Source organism: Lynx canadensis, chromosome D2 (genome assembly GCF_007474595.2).
Source record: "Lynx canadensis isolate LIC74 chromosome D2, mLynCan4.pri.v2, whole genome shotgun sequence".
Taxonomy (NCBI): domain Eukaryota; kingdom Metazoa; phylum Chordata; class Mammalia; order Carnivora; family Felidae; genus Lynx; species Lynx canadensis.
Genome location: NC_044313.2, coordinates 35,773,400 through 35,792,976, shown reverse-complemented (window position 1 = coordinate 35,792,976; position 19,577 = coordinate 35,773,400). Strand labels below are relative to the sequence as shown.

The following is a 19,577-nucleotide window of genomic DNA, read 5'->3' as shown; positions in this document are numbered from 1 at the left end:
AGAGTCTTGCGATGTAAAAAGGAAGGGCTATAGCTATATAAACACATATCCAGGGTGTCTCTAATTTTGAGTGGGTTGTAAAGTCTGTTTGTCAATTTTTTTAACTGCACAGCCATTATGTAGTTGCCTGCTTATTCTCTCATTCATACCTAATTCAGAATGTTAGGACGTGAGTAATTTGACTATATTTAACAAGAGAAAATATGGAGAAAAGTGGTCGTTGTGCGTTGTGAACCAGGGAACCTCCAAAAGTGCCTTATATGATTCTGAATCTTCTTCACAGGGGAAATGAGAAGACTAAATTAATACACAAAAAGCATTTAGGAAAGAGGCTTGACAAAGTGAGCTGAATAAATGTTGGGTGATATTATTATTAATATTATTATTTGCAAACCAACATCTGTCGCTGGAAAGCTGCTTGTAAGCCAGCCAGCCCTTTCTAAGTCCATCCTGTGGCTTTGGTACTCTCCTTCACAACTTTGTGTATCAAGCCTCCAGCCCCGTACCACCCTGTCTTCTTTCTCCTTTCCTTCTGTGCGTAGACACCACACACACACAGACACACACAGACACTCACACACACTGAATTAAAGGACCTCACGCGTCCTCTGAACTCTTCAGGGCTGGTGTATGCCTAGGTTCACGTGAATTTCTTTTTGGAGAGGAAAAGAAATAGCTTCACAAAGGGATACAGCTAGTGTTGCCAGAGCAGCAGCTTGTTTTGGCAGAGTGTTTGGAAATTAACTTATTTTGAGTTTGAGTTGAGGAAGAGAGAGTAGAGAAGGATCAACAGAAGACAAGTGAGGAAGTAGGTGGAGCTGAGAAGGCTCTGGGAAGCTTTGATTTCCCTACTTTTTCTCTGGTCTTGCCTTGCAAAAATGTTAGACTGCTACGCCTTATATGCATAACAAGTTGTTCCTAAGTTGATATTTGTAACTTAGTGACATTTTGGTATGCAATCGAAAAACATCTTTGGGGGAATGATTGTAGTAAATGAATATGCCTCTTAAAAATAGAAATTATTGGGGTGCCTGGGTGGCTCCGTCAGTTAAGTGTCCGACTTCGGCTCAGGTCTCATGATCTTGTGGTTCATGGGTCGGAGCCCCATGTAGGGCTCTGTGCTGACAGCTGGGAGCCTGGAGCCTGCTTTGTGGATTCTGTCTCTTGCTCTCTCTGCCTCTCCCCTGCTCGTACTCTGTCTCTTTCTCTCAAAAATAAATAAAACATTTTTAAAAAATTTTAAAATTAGAAATTATTGAAATTTTACTAATTCAACTGAATTGAAAAGTCTGTCTGAAGTCTGAGCCTAGTCATTAAAAAGAGCTCTCTCAAATTACCTTGCTTTTGATCCACATGTTTTTATTAAAGAATAGCAAATTGGTTGAGGAATTGCGATTGCATCAAATCAGACATTTTAGGGGCGCCTGGGTGGCTCAGTCGGTTGGGCGTCCGACTTCAGCTCAGGTCACGATCTTGCGGTCCGCGAGTTCCAGCCCCGCGTCGGGCTCTGGGCTGATGGCTCAGAGCCTGGAGCCTGCTTCCGATTCTGTGTCTCCCTCTCTCTCTGCCCCTCCCCCGTTCATGCTCTGTCTCTCTCTGTCCCAAAAATAAATAAACGTTGAAAAAAAAAAATTAAAAAAAAAAAAAGCAATTCCACTTGGACTGGTGCTACTTAGTTTGGGAGGGAAGTTCACACCTTGCAAGTAGCTAACTTTTCACATCTTAATAGAAGGCTATAGAGCAAAGTTAGCACTTTTGATTTTATAACGCAGCATCCTAATAGGGAACTGTGAAAAAAAAAAAAAAAAAAAGAAAAAACAAAATGTCTTTATCCAGTAACAGGGCTTAAAATAGTCTCCTTTGTAGACTAAATACAATTGAGGCCTCATCTGATGTGTCCCTAACTGGTGGTTTAGGTCAGTTTCTATTAAAAAAAAAAAATTGATAAAGCAGAGAATCTTAAATGCTTTTTATTTTAACTTAAACATATAAAAAAATTTAATGTTTATTTTTGAGAGAGGGAAAGAACAGGGGAGGGGCAGAGAGAGAGGGAAACACAGAATCCGAAGCAGGCTCCAGGCTCTGAGCTGTCAGCACAGAGCCTGACATGGGGCTCGAACTCACAAACCATGAGATCATGGCCTGAACCAAAATCAAGGGTCAGACCCTTAATCGACTGAGCCACCCAGGCGCCCCATTAACTTAAAACATATAAATGTACATATGTTCACCTGCCTTTTGATACAGTGACCTTTGCTCAGTATCATAGAAAGTCACTTAATCTTTTGTAAAGTTTTTCTATGCATGATAGGTAGTCCCCGGACTCCTTAATACTGAATGATACATGCATTACCTTAGGAGCACTTAAACTGTTGCTGAAATATTTATCCTTGGATTTGAAAAATAAATTTCAGTGAGGCATGGCCCAAAGTATAGATTGCTATTATCCCTACATGCATATCAGAAATCACCAATGCAAGAAACTCAGTTTTTATCCATTTAGATAATCTTTCGTTCTTTTTCTATAGTCTATTTTATACTGCACTTATATTTACCACTTTTCCAGCAAAGCCCTTCATCCAAAAGTGATGCAGGGATATTCTGAATCAGAATAATAGTTCTTTTCTTTTTCCTAAGGTTGTATGTTGTATTGAGTCTAGTTTAGGAAAGTATGTTTTCATCTGTCTGGATCAGCTCTGTCGAATAGAAATATAATGTGAACCACACATGTAATTAAAAACTTTCTAATAGCTACATTAAAAAGAGTAAAAATAAAGAGGAAAAGTTACTTTTAATAATATATTTTATTTAGCTCAACATATCCAGAAACTTACACTTCGGTATTTAACCAATATAGACACTTCCTGAGAGACTTTGCCTCTCTTTTGTACTAAGTCTTTGAAAATTGTGTATTTTATACTTCATAGATATCTGTTTGGACTAGCACATTTCAAGTACTCAGTAGCTCCCTCTAGCAAATGTAGTATATGCTCCAGCAAATGGGCATATTAAACAGTGCAGATCTAGAGAATATCTTCTTGTCCTCCCAAGATTCCTTAAATTCATTCTTAGTTTGAATGCCTATTGTTGCAATCCTCAGAGTGTCCTCCTCCTCCTCCTTATAGAGATACATGAGGTGGAAACTACTTCTATGGTGATACTAAGTGTAGCATCGGAGTGTAGAGCGTAGTTTTCTAGAGGATGCATGACACTTGATATCGCAACAAATTGAACACAGAAGCAGGTAGAAGAATCCAGCTGTCTTCTGTGAAATCAGATGTTAAAAAATAGATTTGCAAAATGCAAAACAATGGCACTCTTCTCACTAAGAGGTTTGTTTGTTTGGGAAAATAATATTTTCCACAAACGGGTTTATTGTTCTCTTAAAAGGAATTAATACATGCAATAATTTTTAAGAGGGTAAAGGGATTCTGAGACCAGAAAGTTGGAGACACAGGTTGAATTCCCTTGGTTCTTTATTTGGCATTATTGATGACAGGTATTCTACATAAGTGTGTTTTCTAACTAACGAAGTGTTATTGCACATTTTAGAATGTCCAGATGTTGTTTATTGTATGGAGCATTTTCTAAAATACATCATGTACATGTCAGATAGACGATACTGAATGTAATCTAGCATGTCCTGTTGACTGGACCCCTGCGACAGCTCTACATCCAGAGCTTACGTATCCGCGGAGCTCTGTGTCAAGTTCATCTAGCTGTACATTTGCAGTGTTGGTCTCTTCCGTGAGTAAAATTTCGGCCAGTTGACCCATCTAAATAGCTAGAATGTAACATTAATTTTCACTTGATACAGTTTAAAATGCAAGCATTTCCAGCTTGTTGACAAAACTAGTAGGTTGAATCATGTTATGAATGAATAATGAGTTTTGTAGATAGAGAAATTCAATTTTAATTCAGTCTCACATAGTGGTGAGATGCTATGGCTTAAAAATGTTTCATGGTGAAACAGAGACAGCAAGGATTATTTTATCAATGATTGGTTTAGAATGTGAACAAAAATGTTTTATATTGTACAGCAGCTTTTGGGGATTAGAGGATGAGCAAGGTAAATTTTATCACAATCTTGAATATGGTGGAACTTGGTATTCAGCACAAAAGCTATTATGGAAAACTATGCATGTCCTTTTTATTAGTATCTGATGAGAAATATGGTAAAGAAATCAGAAATTTAACTCGGGTATTTTGTTCCTCAGTAAAAGTTGAAAATAGGAATTTGTATTAAAATAAAATTTAAAATAAAGTTGACAGTATTATATGTTAACAGGAGCAGAGCAGTTTTTGTCTATTTGTCTAAGTATTTTTTATTTCCATTTTTTTTAAATTGCTTGTGATTATAGAGACCACTGAGGTCAATGTTAGGTACTTGTGAAATGTAATCTTTGATTAGTTATATAATTACTGCGTAAAAATTTTTCTGCTGTTCGTTGAACTCACAGTTGCCTCTGCCTAGAGAGTCAAGTCTATTATTTGCTATACCAGGTTTAAATATTTTGAGTTTTTTCCTCAATGAATTCTTGCTGTTCCCTGCCCCCCCCCCCCCCCATTTGTGCTTATCTTCAATCTGTAACAGCTGGTTGGGTATCCTGCTACTCTGTGTTCTTCAACACATCCAGCCCACTGTTTGCAGGCTGGCCACATTCCAGGACTTCATCCTTAATGTTCTCCTTCTGTAGGACTCACAGATCGCATTTCCGAAACTCCTCACGAAACCAGATGTAATAATTGTGGTAGATCCAATTCTTAGATGACTCAAAAAGTAATGATCTCTAACCTTTAATTTAGTCTGATGTTTGATGTCAGTTAATACCCAATAGCTTGTTGAGTTGATTCTCTGATTTTTAGTTTACATGGCACAATATGCTGCCCTGTTTCTTCTCATGAAAGTATTGGTTTCGTGTAAGAGTTCTCTTATGTCTTGGACAAGAGTGTGGGGCAGCGGCTGTTTTGAGAGTTGGCTGTTGTTAATCTGTAGTGTACTGTCAACCTGTAAAACGGTCCACGATTTATCCCATGTCATCTAAGTATAAGGTATCAAGAACACAGCTGTCTTACAAATGAGAGACTTACGAGACCAAGGATTTTTTTTTTCATTTCATTTAAGGTTTTTTGATTAGAAGGAGCAGAAAGTAAGGCCAAATATGCCTCCTTTTTGAAAAAGGTGGGGGACGCCTGGGTGGCTCAGTCAGTTAAGCATCCGACTTCGGTTCAGGTCATGATCTCGCAGTTCATGGATTTGAGTGCCACATTGGGCTCCAGTTTAGAGCCTGGAGCCTGCTTCGGATTCAGTGTCTCCCTTTCTCTCTGCCTCTCCCCCACTCACGCTCTGTCTCTCTCTCAAAAATAAACATTAAAAATTTTTTAAAAAAGAAAAGAAAAAGGGGGTTTATTGCAATGATACATGCATGCATATCAGAACCAGAAAGCAAAGTGGAAGAGAGACTGGCAACTTTCTGTGCCTCTGCTGTTCTCTTACTCTTGTCTGGGCTCTCTTTTCCATATTCCTTTATCTGAAATCTGGAAAGACCTTCTGATGAAATGCTAGGAAGCATCGATGCCCTTTATGTCAGGTAACCTAATGTGTAGCCACGTAGGCTACAGATGGCTGCCTTTTGGTTGAGTGCCTGTCTCCGCTCCCATCCTTGGCCATTCCTGCACAAAGAATAGCAGTAATGCTATGGGGTCAACAGAAGCAAACATTGGATTTGGCAGCCATGAAACATGCTCGGTGTATCTTCCCTCAAACCTTTGTACCTTTCCAGCCACTGGCCTTTCTCCCCTGCTATGAAGCTTCTGGACAGAGCAATCCCTGCTCATTGCCTACATCCCAAATTTCCCATTCATTCACCAGTCCATTTCATATAGTTTCTGCCACTGCCTTCCCTGAATTTGTTGTCTCCAGTGTCCCCTAGATTTCACACTTGCTCATTCTAGTAGGCTCATTTCAGACCTAACCACTCTCCATCATTTAACATCGTTGATCACTTTTTTCTTGAAACTTTATCCTCCCTTAGTTTTTAACACATCACCTTTTCTTGGATTTCGTATCTCTTTGGCTGTTGACTCCTTCTCTTCTTTGTCAGCTTAATCATACATGCCTCAGAGATACTGTAGGTTGAGTTCTAGGGCACTGCGATAAAGCAAATATTGCAATAAAGTGAGTCAAATGAATTTTTTGGTTTCCCGGTGCCTATAAAATTATGTTGACACTATACTATAGCTTATTAAGTGTATAAAAGCATAATATCTAAAAATCAATACACATACCTTAATTAAAAATACTTTATTGCTAAAAAATGCTAACCATCATTGGAGCTTTCAGTGAGTTGTAATCTTTTTCGTGGTGGAGGGTCTTGCCTTGTTTTTTTTTAAGAAAAGCCTTTTTACTTATTTTCTTTAAAGGATGGGGAGAAGGGCAGAGGAAGAGTGAGAATCCCACACTCAGTGTGGAGCCCAACATGGGGCTCAATCCCATGAGCCAGAATGAAGAGTCAGACACTCAACCAACTGAGCCACCCAAGAACCCAAGTCTTGCCTTGAGGTTGGGGTGTCTGTGGCAGTTTCTTAAGACAACAGTGAAGTTTGCTGCATCGATTGGCTTTTCTTTCACAAATGATTTCTCTGCGGCCTCTGATGCTGGTCGATAGCATTTACCCACAGTAGAATTTCTTTCAAAATGAGAGTCATTTGTCTCAAACCCTGCTGCTGCTTTATCAACTAAGTTTTCGTAATAATCTAAATCCTTTCTTGACATTTCAACAATCTTCACCAGGAGTTGATTCCATCAAGAAACCACTTTCTTGGGGCGCCTGGGTGGCGCAGTCGGTTAAGCGTCCGACTTCAACCAGGTCACGATCTCGCGGTCCGTGAGTTCGAGTCCCGCGTCAGGCTCTGGGCTGATGGCTCGGAGCCTGGAGCCTGTTTCCAATTCTGTGTCTCCCTCTCTCTCTGCCCCTCGCCTGTTCATGCTCTGTCTCTCTCTGTCCCAAAAATAAATAAAAAAACGTTGAAAAAGAAATTAAAAAAAAAAAAAGAAACCACTTTCTTTACTCATCCATAAGAAGCAACTCCTCACCTGGGGCGCCTGGGTGGCGCAGTCGGTTAAGCGTCCGACTTCAGCCAGGTCACGATCTTGCGGTGCGTGAGTTCGAGCCCCGCATCAGGCTCTGGGCTGATGGCTCAGAGCCTGGAGCCTGTTTCCGATTCTGTGTCTCCCTCTCTCTCTGCCCCTCCCCCATTCATGCTCTGTCTCTCTCTGTCCCAAAAATAAATAAACGTTGAAAAAAAAAAAAATTAAAAAAAAAAAAAAAAAAGAAGCAACTCCTCACCTGTTCAAGTTTTATCGTGAGATCGCAGCCGTTCAGTCCCACCTTTGGGCTCCACTTCTGATTCCAGTTCTCTTGCTCTTTCCACCACATCTCCCTCCAGTGAAGTCCTGGGCCCCTCAAAGTCCTCCCATGAGGGTTGGAGTCAACTTCTTCCAAACTCCTGTGAATACTGATATTTTGACCTCTTCCCATTAGTCACAAATGTTCTTAATATCATCTGGAATGGTAAATCCTTTCCAGAAGGTTTTCGGTTGACTTTGCCCAGGCCTATCAGAGGTAATCCTGTCTATGGCAGCTATAGCTTCATGAAATGTATTTTTTAAATATGACTTAGAAGTCAAAATGACTCCTTGATATATGAGCTGTAGAATGTTGTGTTAGTAGGCGTGGAAACAATATTCGATGCCTTGTACATCTTCATCAGAGTTCCTGAGTGACCAGGTGCCTTGTCAATGAGCAGTAATATTTTGAAATGCATCTTTTTTATTCTGAATAGTAGGTCTCAGCAGTGGGCTTAAAATACTCAGTAAACCATATTGTAAACAGATGTGCTGTCACCCAGGCTTTGTTATTCCATTTATAGAGCACCGGGAGAGTAGACTTAGCATAATTCTTAAGGGCCCTAGAATTTCCAGAATGGTCAATGAGCATTGGCTTCAAGTTAGAATCACCGGCTGCATTAGCTCCTAGAAGAGAGTCAGCCTGTCTTTTGAAACCAGGCATTAACTTCTCCTTTCTGTGAAAGTTTTAGATGAATCTTCTTCCAATAGGAGGCTGTTACGTCTACACTGAAAAATCTGTTGTTTAGTGCAGCCACCTTCATGAATTATCTTAGCTAGATCTTCTGGATAGACTGCTGCAGCTTCTACATCAGCACTTGCTGTTTTACGTTGCACTTTTATGTTATGGAGACAGCTTCTTTCTTTAAACCTCATGAACCAACCTCTGCTAGCTTCTACCTTTTCTCCTGCAGCTTCCTCACCTCTCTCAGTCTTCATGGAATTGCAGAGAGTTAGGGCCTTGCTCTGGATTAGGCTTTAGTTGAAGGGAATGTTGTGGCTGCTCTGATCTTCCGTCCAGATCACTAGACCTTTTTTCATATCAACCACAAAGCTGTTTTGCTTTCTTATCATTCATGTGTTCATGGGAGTAGCACTTTTAATTTCCTTCAAGAACTTTTCCTTTGCATTTTCAACCTGGCTGTTTGGTGCAACAGGCCTAATTTTCAGCTTATTTCATGCATCAAAATACCTTCTTCACTAAGCAGAATCACTTCTGGCTTTTGATTTAAAGTGAGATATGCAAGTCTTGCCTTCACTTGAGCACTTAGAAGCCATTGTAGGGTTATTAGTTGGCCTAATTTCAATATTGTTGTTTCTCAGGAGACAGGGAGGCCCAAAGAGAGGGAGGGAGATGGGAGAAAGGCCAATCCATGAAACAATCAGAACACACACATTTACCAATTAAATTTCCCATCTTATATGGCCATGGTTTGTGGTGCCCCAAAACAATTACAATAGATCAAAACAATTATACCAAAGATCACTGATTACAGATCACCATAATAATAATGAAAAAGTTTGAAATATTGCAAGACTTATCAAAATGTGGCACAGAGACACAAAGTAAGCAAATGTTATTGGAAAAATGGTGCTGATAGACTTCCTTGATGCAGTTGCCACAAACCTTCAATTTGTAAAAATGCAGTATCTGTGAAAAAGGATAAAGTAAAGCATAACAAAAGGTGTGCCTGTATTTCCCACAGTTCTGTCCTTATATTAGTTGTGCATAACAATGGCTACACACAGTGGCATAATGATAACCCTGTCAATTAGTAAAATATCCATTATCTTGACATGAGAAACATGCTTTTGCCTAGCAGCGAGCATTGATTCCTTTTCCGGTCACTCATGAATCATAGTCTTATAAAACCCAGTCTAGAATTTTCAAGTTTTTGGTGAGTTGTCAAAGTATGCCTGTTCTCCTGAAATTTGAAATAGAGCATTTTACATTCCTTATTTATTTTGTAATTTATGGAAGAGTTCTGTGATTCTCATTATGCTTCACATTTGGAACTGAAATAGCTGTTACGTTTTGCCATTGTTTTGGCCCAGCCCTCCATGCCTCTTCTTTCCCTGTTCCTGTTGTCCTGGTTCAGACTTCCTTGGTTCAGACTTCAGATTTCCTCTGATAGGCCTGGTTTAGCTTCTAGTATTATTCCCTTTTTGAGGAACCTCCATACTGTTTTCCAGAGTGGCTGCACCAGTTTGCAACAGTACAAGAAAGTTCCCCTTTCTCCACATCTCACCAACACCTATTGTTTCTTGTGTTGTTAATTGTAGCCATTCTAACAGGTGTGAGGTGGTATCTCATTGTAGTTTTGGTCTGCATTTCCTTCATCTTGAGTGCTGTTGAGCATCTTTTCAGGTGTCTGTTGGCCATCAGTATGTCTTCTTTGGAAAAATGCCTCTTCATGTCTTCTGCCCATTTTTAAATTGGATTATTCATTTTTTGGGTGCTGAGTTTTAGAAATTCTTTATATATTTTAGATACTAACCCTTTATCAGATATGTTGTTTGAAAATATTTTCTCCCATTTTGTAGCTTGCCTTTTAGTTTTGTTGTTTATTTTCTTCCCTGTGCATAAACTTTTTTATTTTGATACAGTCCCAATAGCTTATTTTTGCTTTTGCGTCCCTTCCGGAGACGTATCTAGAATGAAGTTGCTGCAGCTGATGTCAAAGAAGTTACTGCCTGTGTTCTCATCTAGGATTTTAATGGTTTCCTGTCTCACATTTAGGTCTTTACTCCATTTTGAATTTATTTTTGTATATGGTGTAAGAAAGTGGTCCAGTTTCATTCTTTTGCATGTTGCTGTCCAATTTTCCCAGCACCATTTGTTGAAGGGACAGTCTTTTTCCCATTGGATATTCTTTCTTGCTTTGTTGAAGATTAATTGACCATATGGTTGTGGGTTCATTTCTGGGTTTTCTTGAAGTCTGGAATTGTGTCTCCTTCAGCTTTGCTTTGTTTTTCAAGATTGCTTTGGCTATTTGGGGTCTTTTGTGGTTCCATACAAAATTTAGGATCGTTTGTTCTAGCTCTGTGAAGAATGCTGTTGGTGTTTTGATAGGGATTGCATAAATATGTAGATTGCTTTGGGTAGTACAGACATTTTAACAATATTTGTTCTTCCTGTCCACAAGCATGGAATGTCTTTCCATTCCCTTGTGTCATCTTCAATTTCTTTCAGCAGTGTTTTGTAGTTTTCAGAGTAGAGGCTTTCACTTCTTTGATTAGGCTTATTCGTAGGTATCTTATTATTTTTGGTGCAATTGTAAATGGGATTGATCCCTTAATTTCTCTTTCTATTGCTTCATTATTGGTGTGTAGAAATGCAACAGATTTCTGTATGTTGATTTTGTGTCCTGCAACTTCTGAATTCATTTTTCAGTTCTAGCAGTTTTTTTGGTGGAGTCTTTCAGGTTTTTTATATATAGTATCATGTCTTTTGCAAATAGTGAAGGTTTTACTTCTTCCCTGCTGATTTGGATGTCTTTTGTTTCTTTCTGTTGCGTGATTGCTGAGGCTAGGACTTCCAGTACTATGTTGAATAAAAGTGGTGAGAGCGCACATCCCTCTCTTGTTCCTGACCGTAGAGGAAAAGCTCTCAGTTTTTCCCCATTTGGGATGATATTAGCTGTGAGTTTTTCACATGTGACCTTTATTATGTTAGCATTATCTTTTTAAATTCTGACACACCCAAGGTATAGTCACAGTGCTTGAAAAGAAATGAACTCTAATAAAAGGTTTATCTTTTTGCCTGAACTTTTCAAGTTGCTGCATCAAAAGACAACAAAACCTTCAATGAATTGATGTGTGAAGTATCACATGCATGTTACCTATTGGAAATAATATTTGTGGAGCTCATAAAAATAAAGTTATCTAAATACAAAATGAAAAGAGCAGTTAACATGAATGGAGCGTGTTGTGCGAGGAGCTATGCCGGTTACTTTCTGTGCATTATCTGAGTGAAACCTCACAGTAACTCTGTGAGGAAGATACTGTTAATACCCCTGTTTCCAAACTCTTTCAGTTTATAGCATGATATGACTATTTTCATTGTATATTTAAAACAATTTGGTCCTAGAAAAGGTAAGTCAGTGTTATATATTTTGTCTATTATCATACATCTATCATCAAATTAAAATCTCTGTTATAAAGTGTTTATGATTTCTGCAATAAAATAATTTAAATATAGCCAGTGGGAATTGTGCTGCAATGTTAACTTTTCTGTTTTTAGGGTTTGGACAGAGGATCCAAAGGCCAAATTTCCACTTTTAGCAGTTTTGTTTCAACTGTTAACCAGAAGAAAGAAGCTGCTGAAAACAGAAGTTCACCTACACATCTTGTTTTCCCTAACATCAAGAATGGTAAATTAATAATAATTAAAAGTACACATAGTCTGTATATTTTGGTTGAAAGTATATTATCAAACTATTAAAGAGTCATCTGGTAGGTGAAGTTAATTAATACAGTATGAAAAAGAAATAAGCTGTATACATATTTACAGAAAGAAGCAAAGTTGTTATTTGTAGGTGATGGTTACATAGGGTAAGGTATGAATGACATATAAATCTCATGAATAATAACGTTTGGCTAGACAGCCGGACACAAAACAAATATACGAAAATTCACTAGATTTCCTTTATTTGAGGAATAATCAATTAGAAGGCTTGATGGAAAACAATGAAATACTTAGAAATAAACCTAAAAGGAAACAAGCAAAACCTACGTGAAGAAAAGTGTAATACTTTATCAAAAGACTAAAAGGTCGTGGGATGGAAAAATGTCATGAATATCGTAAAGATGTCAGGTATACCTGGTTTACTCTCTACATTTAATCAAATTTTGGGCAGTTCTTTGGGGGGGAGCTTAAGAAAATGGTACCCTATGTGATCTAGAAGAGTCATTGTCCAAGAAAATGCAAGCAAAAACACTGAGGAAGCCCGTTCCTCCAGAGGACACATATTATAAAGCTATTCTACTTGCATCAAAAGTAGCCAAATGGACAGTAAAAGTGCAGTGTATAAGTGGTATTCAGCTGTTCAAAAAATGGAATCAGGATGACTGGTTAACCTATCAAAAATAATAACTTGAGATTTTTAAAACTAAAAAATACTAGAAGAAAAGGCAGGAGGTTGTTTCTATACGGTCTCCTGGCATGACAACAATGCCAAGAGCCATAAAACAAAAAAATTGACAAGTTTGAGTACATAAGAAAATTTAAAACTTCCGTAGGAATTTTTAAAAGTCATAAAGTTAAAATATAAATGTCTATAAATGTCACAGTTGGTGAAAAACATATCCTTAATCATAAAGATTATGAATAAATCAATAAAAGGAATATTCCAGTAAAAAAAAGGTGAGGGGTATGAGCAGACCAGTCAAAAGAGGAGATATGAGCAGTTAACACGCATGTGAAAGGATGCTCAGTCTCACTTGTATTTAAAGAAGTACAAATTATAACAAGAAGTTAACATTTTCCTCTTCAGTTGCAAAGAGTGAAAGGATTTATATCTGTGATGTTGTCTAGGGAGTGTGAAAATTGGCACTTTTATGAATGGATGGCTTGGAATACTATGCCTCTATTAAGAAAAATGTGATATGTATATAAAGTGTCTAGGAGAAAGAGCCACACAATACACTGTAAAATGAAAAACCCAAGTTACACATAATATGACTCCAATTTTCTAAGAATAGGGAAACCTTTTTTACTTCTTTGAGCATATGAAGAGGCATGGAAGGATGCCCACCAATCAGTTAATGGTTTTCTCGGAAAAGTAGAATTGCGTGTATATTATAAATATGCTTTATTTCTTTATACAACTCTGTATTGTTTTGTCACAGGAAACATCCATTACTTGCATAATTTTGAGTTCCCCTGGCCTATAACAAAAGAAATCTGCAAAGGTTTAAATGTCCCTTGCATCCAAACAAAAGAAAACAAACCTAGAAATGTTTAAGGACACAGTTTTTGGTAAATTATTGTGTCCATCAGGTGCATGTGGCATAAATTATTCTTTTTTTTTACATTTTTTAAAATGATTATTTATTTTTGAGAGAGAGAGAGAGAGAGAGAGAGCGAGCCAGGGAGGGGCAGAGAGAGAGAGAGGGAAACACAGAATCCAAAACAGGCTCCAGGCTCTGAGCTGTCAGCACAGAGCCCGACGTGGGGCTCGAACTCATGAACCATGAGATCATGACAGCCAAAGTTGGACACTTAACCGACTGAGCCATCCAGGCACCCCTGGCATAAATTATTCTTACACAGATTTTTAGGTGACATTCCACACGAGTGCTCGACCTATTGATTTACACTTTTACTTAATTTACTTTTACTTAATTTACACAATAATTTACACTTTTGCAGGTTAGTATTTACATTATCTGATTTATCAACCTTTGCCTTTGATAACTTCTTTTTTCCTTTATTTATATACTCAACAGTGTGGACACATACATAAATTCATATTCTGTCATCTTAGGCTTACTCCAAGGAGGCACTTGTGCCCTTTATGTCACAGTCCCCTAGCCCACAACAAAATAAAATAAACCTGTAGTTTGGTACCATTAAACAAACAAAGAAAATGAGCCTATTTGATGAGGGAGTGGAGTTGAGAGAAATGATATGTATATGAGACATGTTAACTGCATACCAGCTATAAATTTTATTTGTGTATTATTTGTGTATACATTATTTTATTTGAGCCTCACAACAGTCACATAAACTAATACAACAAGGATTGTTGTATTAGTTATCTATTGCTGTATAACAAATTACCATAAACCTAATTGTTTTAAACAACACCTATTTATTAGCTGATGGCTCTTTAAGTCAGAGGTCTTGGTGGGTGAGCAGGGTTTTCTACTCAGAGCCTCACAAGGTGTTGTTGGCTGGGCTAGACCCTGGGGAAGAATCCTTCAGGCACCTTCAGGCTGCTGGCAGAATTCATTGTTTGCAGTTGTAAGTTCAACGTCCCGCCTCCGTGCTGGCCATAAGCCAGGGATGCTCTCAGCTTCTAGAGACCACTTGCACCCTCCACCTCCGCTCATAGACCCTGGAGTATCACAGCTTCCTGTTTTAAGGCTGGCAGCCGGTGCCCTTGTGTTGAATCCTCTTCCTGCTTCCAGTCTCTCTGACTTTATCTTTTGCAACCAGTGGGAGGAAACTCTCTGTCTCTAAAGGTCTCAGTCATTAGGTTTGCCTGCCTGGATAATCTCCCTATTTTAAGGTCAACCAATTAGTAACCTTAAGTACTTATTTCCCTGCAGTCCCTTTTGTCATGTAATCCCGATGGAATATTAGAAAGCTGAGACTCATGGGAGCCATCTTAGTTTCTGTTTATAACACCATTTTATAAGTAAGGAAACAGGCTCAGAGAGGGTAAATGACTAGGCCGAGGTCACCGCTAAGTGTCAGAACCAAAATTCAGTCCACAATTTCTGACAACAAAACTCTTGTTCCTCTGACAGATAGAGGAAACTCCTGATTGACCTGTTTCTCTTGCCTGATTAATCATATCACATTAATCATACAACTCTTATTACATCATCTTCATATTCCCTAACGCTTCCAAAATTAAATTAAAAAAATTTTTTACCATGACACTCAAGGATGTTCAAAATATGACAGCTTTTCGTCATTATGTCCCACTTTTCCCCTACATATAAACTTACATTTCAACTCTTCTCCTGGATGCCTCCTCACACCTTACCTCAGAGGGGTTTTTTTGCCAGTTTGATCCCACTGCCTGGAATGCACTCTCCCCTCATCTCCACCTGACAGAGATGCTGTCCTTCCAAGCTACTTCTTTACCAAACCTTTGCTGATTCTCTCCAACCAGATACAGTTCTTCCCTTCTTTGATGTTCCATTTAGGTTTTCTTTTGTTATTACCTCTTATTAGTCTCCCAGTCTTATGAAATATCACTTGTATACTATAATCTCTTAGACTGTATGTTCCATGAGGGAATAAATACCTTTGTAATCCCCACAGGCCTTAGTCAGTTACCTTGTCCATTAGAGGTTCTTAGCAAGTAGAGTTGACTCTTAAACAACACAGGTTTGAACCGTATAGATCCACTTATATGCAGATTTTTAAAATAAATACAGTACAGCGAATATATTTTCCTTATGATTTTTTTAACATTTTATTTTCTCTATCTTATTGTAAGAATACAGTATATAATACATCTGGCATACAAAATATGTGTTAACCAACTGTTTATGTTATCAGTAAGGCTTCCAGTCGACAGTACACTATTAGTAGTTAAGTTTTGGGGGAGTCAAAAGTTATATATGGATTTTCACCCGAATGAGGGGTTGGTTGCCCCTAACCCCCACATTGTTAAGTGGTCACCTGTATATACTACATAGAGTAAAACAAAAGAGAATTCAGAACAGAGGAAATGGCTGTCGGAGTGGATGTCCCCAAGCAGTAACAGCAGCAGCCACAGCAGCAACTTCACGTAGAGCTTACTGTGTGCCACTCACAGTTCTAAGCACTGTACATATGTATGAATTCCTTTAGTCCTTCCAGCAGTCTGATGTTGGAATTCTTTTCCCATTTCAAGGCTAAGGAAACTTAAGCCACAGAGACTTTTACGTGACTTGCCCTGCTTGAATGTACATAGCTAATGAATGGCAGAAATAGAAAAGGGAAAAGAAGGCCAAAAGTAGTTTTTTGTAATGCCTTCATGGAAAGAAGAGTTGGTGAAAGAAAAGGAAGTGAGTCCTGAAAGAGGGAAAAAATCATGTTGCGCTGTGACTTAGAAATCAAGGGGGAAAAATTAAAGGAGAGGATATAGTCTATAGTGTCATTGCCGAGTGAGGATGAGATGAGTAAGCACTGAGACAAAGCCAAAGATTTGTTGGTTAAGGTGTGCATGGGTGACTTAACAGAACAGTTTCAGTAGGATGGTGTGAGGACAGTGCAAATTGTAAAAGTTAAGGGGTGGACTAGTGGCGAGGATGTAAGGGCAACGTAGACTGCCTTTAGAGTAGCTTGAACTGAAAGAAAAGCAGGATCTTGCAGGGTAGTGTTGTCAAGGGCAAGGATCTAATACAGAGGGAGACTAAAGTTTCAGTAGGAACATAGAATAATAAAATGAACTAGTAGACTAGAGAAGTGAGCGGTATGAGGATGGGATCAAGGAAAAACGCAAAGCGTAGGGGTTGAGACGTCAGCTCCGGTGAGGAGAGAAGAGCACCTCTTACTCACACTGTGGAATTAGAAGGAAGAGAGGAAGTAGGAAGAGGAAATGGAAGTAGGAAACTCACTTCTCGCCTTGAATTCACTTCTCTCTGTGGAGGGTATATTAGTTTCTTCCTGCTGCTGTAACATAGAACATAAACGTGATAGCTTAAAACAACAGAACTTTATTCTCTCAAGGTCCTGGAGGCTAGAAGTCTAAAATCCAGGCATTGGGGGGAATTGATTCCTTTTGAAGGTTCTGAGAGAATGTGTTCCATGCCTCTGTCCCGGCCCCTGGTGGTTACCAGCAATCGTTGGTGTCCCTTGGCTTGGAGATGCCTGTCTCCAATCTCTGCCTCTGTCTTCACATGGCATTATCTCGTGTATGCCTTTCTGTGTTCACATTTCCCTCTTCTTGTACGGATGCCAGTCATTGAATTAGGGCCCACCCCAATCCAGTATGACCTCATCTTAATTTGATTACATCTACAGAGACCCTTTTTCCAATCAAGGTTACATTCACAGGTCCTAGAGTTTAGGACTTCAGTATATCTTCAAACCTATCTATTTGAAAGACACAGTTCAGTCCACAACAGTGTCAAGAACCTTAAGAACATTGAAATGTCTGCTGTGGAGAATGACAGTCAAAAAGAAAGTCATGATTAGCTGTGACCTTCTTTGTTTGGACTGTTTGTTCAAATTCATTAGCCTTTGCTTCCACACTGATTCCTGTATTCCATTCTGTCCATACTAAAATCCTGATGTCTGAACCAACTTATTTGCCCACAACCTACCTGCCTCCTCCTTGGGTGGGTGCGTTGACTCTGAATATGGTCCATGTGTTTGAGCCCCCACTGCTTGTCTGAGGCCCTCTCATCTGTGCCAGTAGTGTGGAATCTGGGCTCAGCCCCAACCTGAACTTGGAGTATTTGTATGCACCACTGTAGAGGAAAAGACCTCTTAGCAGACTTCTTTTACCCTCTTGGAATTCCTAGTGCTGACTTCTCCTAGCTGTTCTGTCTGGATGCCGGCTGGATTCAGGTATGACCTGGAGTTCATATGTCAGGGATGCTGTAGACAGAATTACTTTCTTGAATGGGAAGTTAGACTAAGTCTGACAAATGTAAGCATGTTTATAATTCCTTGATCTTTTGGGAAGCCTCTTTTACTTGCCAGTAAGATGGTTTCCTCAAAGATGCATCATTCTTGGCAGTTATTACAATTTCCTCCCTCTGGTAGCAGGACCTATGCTGGGTATTCTCTAACAGCTTGTCTCCCCATCTGATCTTCAAGTGGTATTAGAGAAGCTGCAAAAGCCCAGCGTGGGTTTACCTAACAGCTGAGGGATGCCTTTCCTCCCTGGAGATCACATGACTAGGTATGTGTGTCGAGTTGGCTGTCCTTTTGGAGATCAGGGAAGTGTAGGAGTTTTACCTACTACAACAGCTGCTGGGGATGATACATCTTCAGAGAAACAATATAAGTGGTAAGTAATGGTGGAGGGGGATTAGCACTACCTTGTCTCTTATTCTTTTGTATCTTCCTTTCTAAAGTGGTTATGTCCCCTTTCAGACTTACTTAAAACATCTTTAAACAGCACAGAAAGATTTAAAAGAAATGAAACAGTATCCTCCCCGTATCTTTTAAAATGTCTTTGCACTTCCGGTAATTCAGAAAAGAGTAGACAGGAACCCTGACATTTCCCTCAGGGTCACTGTCCCTCTCCGGCTCGGTGCATTTGGTGAGTTTAATCTGGAAGAGCCCTGAGGTGACACCGTGAGCTCTGCAGTTTTAGGTGTAACTCCGGAGAAAGGCGTCCTGTGAGCTTTGCCCCTCTGAAATAGCTCTGGGAAACACAGGGTGGTCCTCAGCTCAAATGGTGGGTGGAGCCGTGTGTGGCGGGGTCCTGCAACCTCTACACAGGTGAACAGGTGAAGCACCACAGAGTTTGCACGGTTTCTCCAACAGCGGCTTCAGAGGCCGACCGAGCCACAAGCTGTTAGGAGAAATCCAGCGCAGGACTTGCCATCTGGGAGAGAGAAAAGGATCTGAAATAGCTGCTTTTGGAATCTTACCCTAGAAGTATCTCCAAAGCCTCAGATGACCCCGTTTCCAGGTTTCTGGGGAGAATGAACTGATTTTGGACTAAATCTCCAAAATCTTTCCCTAGGTCAGAGTGCGTACCTTGGACTTGACTTTTCCTAACTCTACCTAGGGGAGAAGTACATCTATCGTGAACTCAGAGTACCTTGCTGCATTTATTTGTTTATTCATCTGTCTCTTTACTAGTCTGTAGGCTCCTTAAGCCTCTATTTTGGAGAGGGAAAGGGCTATCTATCCTTTCTATTTTTTATACTGAAGGTAATTTTTTGAATAGGTAGCAAGCACATTTGTGTGTTTCAAAAATCAGTACTATAAAAAATAAGTTATGTTTTGGACGTCTCAGTTTTTCATTCTTCCCTGCTGTCTGTTGTATTCTTTCCTGTGCTTCTTTATGGAAATGAAATCAAATACAAATACACATTTTCACTTCCTACCTTTTCTTAAAGAAAAAGTAACTGCATGTGCATTGTCTTGCACCTTATTTTTTTTTAGTTCGTGTATCCTGTGTGTTTTTCTGTATCAGTACATAAAGAGCACCCTTATTCTTTTTTATAGTTTTCTTCCCCTGTATTGGACATACTATAGCTTATTTAATAAGATGATATTAAAAGAAATTTAATGAGTTGTGTCCATTCTTTTAGTGTAAACAATGTCACACTGAATGAATTTGTACATGTCTTTTTGTTCATATGCCAGTGTTTCTAGGATATTCCTAGAAGTGGGATTGTTGGGTCTGAGAGCAAATGCATCTACAGTCTCCTTGAGTTTTTAATACATCTGTGCATCAGGATCCAGCCTCCACGGTACATGGTGTCTTTACTCAGTGCGGAAATACACAGGAGACCGTTTTTTTCTGGGTTTCTGGTCAGT

The 19,577-nt window shown here is 39.2% G+C and overlaps 1 protein-coding gene across 1 annotated transcript in view; it reads left to right on the top strand.

The window, feature by feature from the left end:
- HECTD2 (HECT domain E3 ubiquitin protein ligase 2) overlaps nucleotides 1–19,577 on the top strand; it is a 76,016-nt gene that overhangs the window by 5,166 nt on the left and 51,273 nt on the right. The window contains exon 2 of the mRNA XM_030334893.1: nucleotides 11,652–11,781. Coding sequence (XP_030190753.1) covers nucleotides 11,652–11,781 — 130 coding nt within the window. The remainder of the gene's footprint in view (nucleotides 1–11,651; nucleotides 11,782–19,577) is intronic.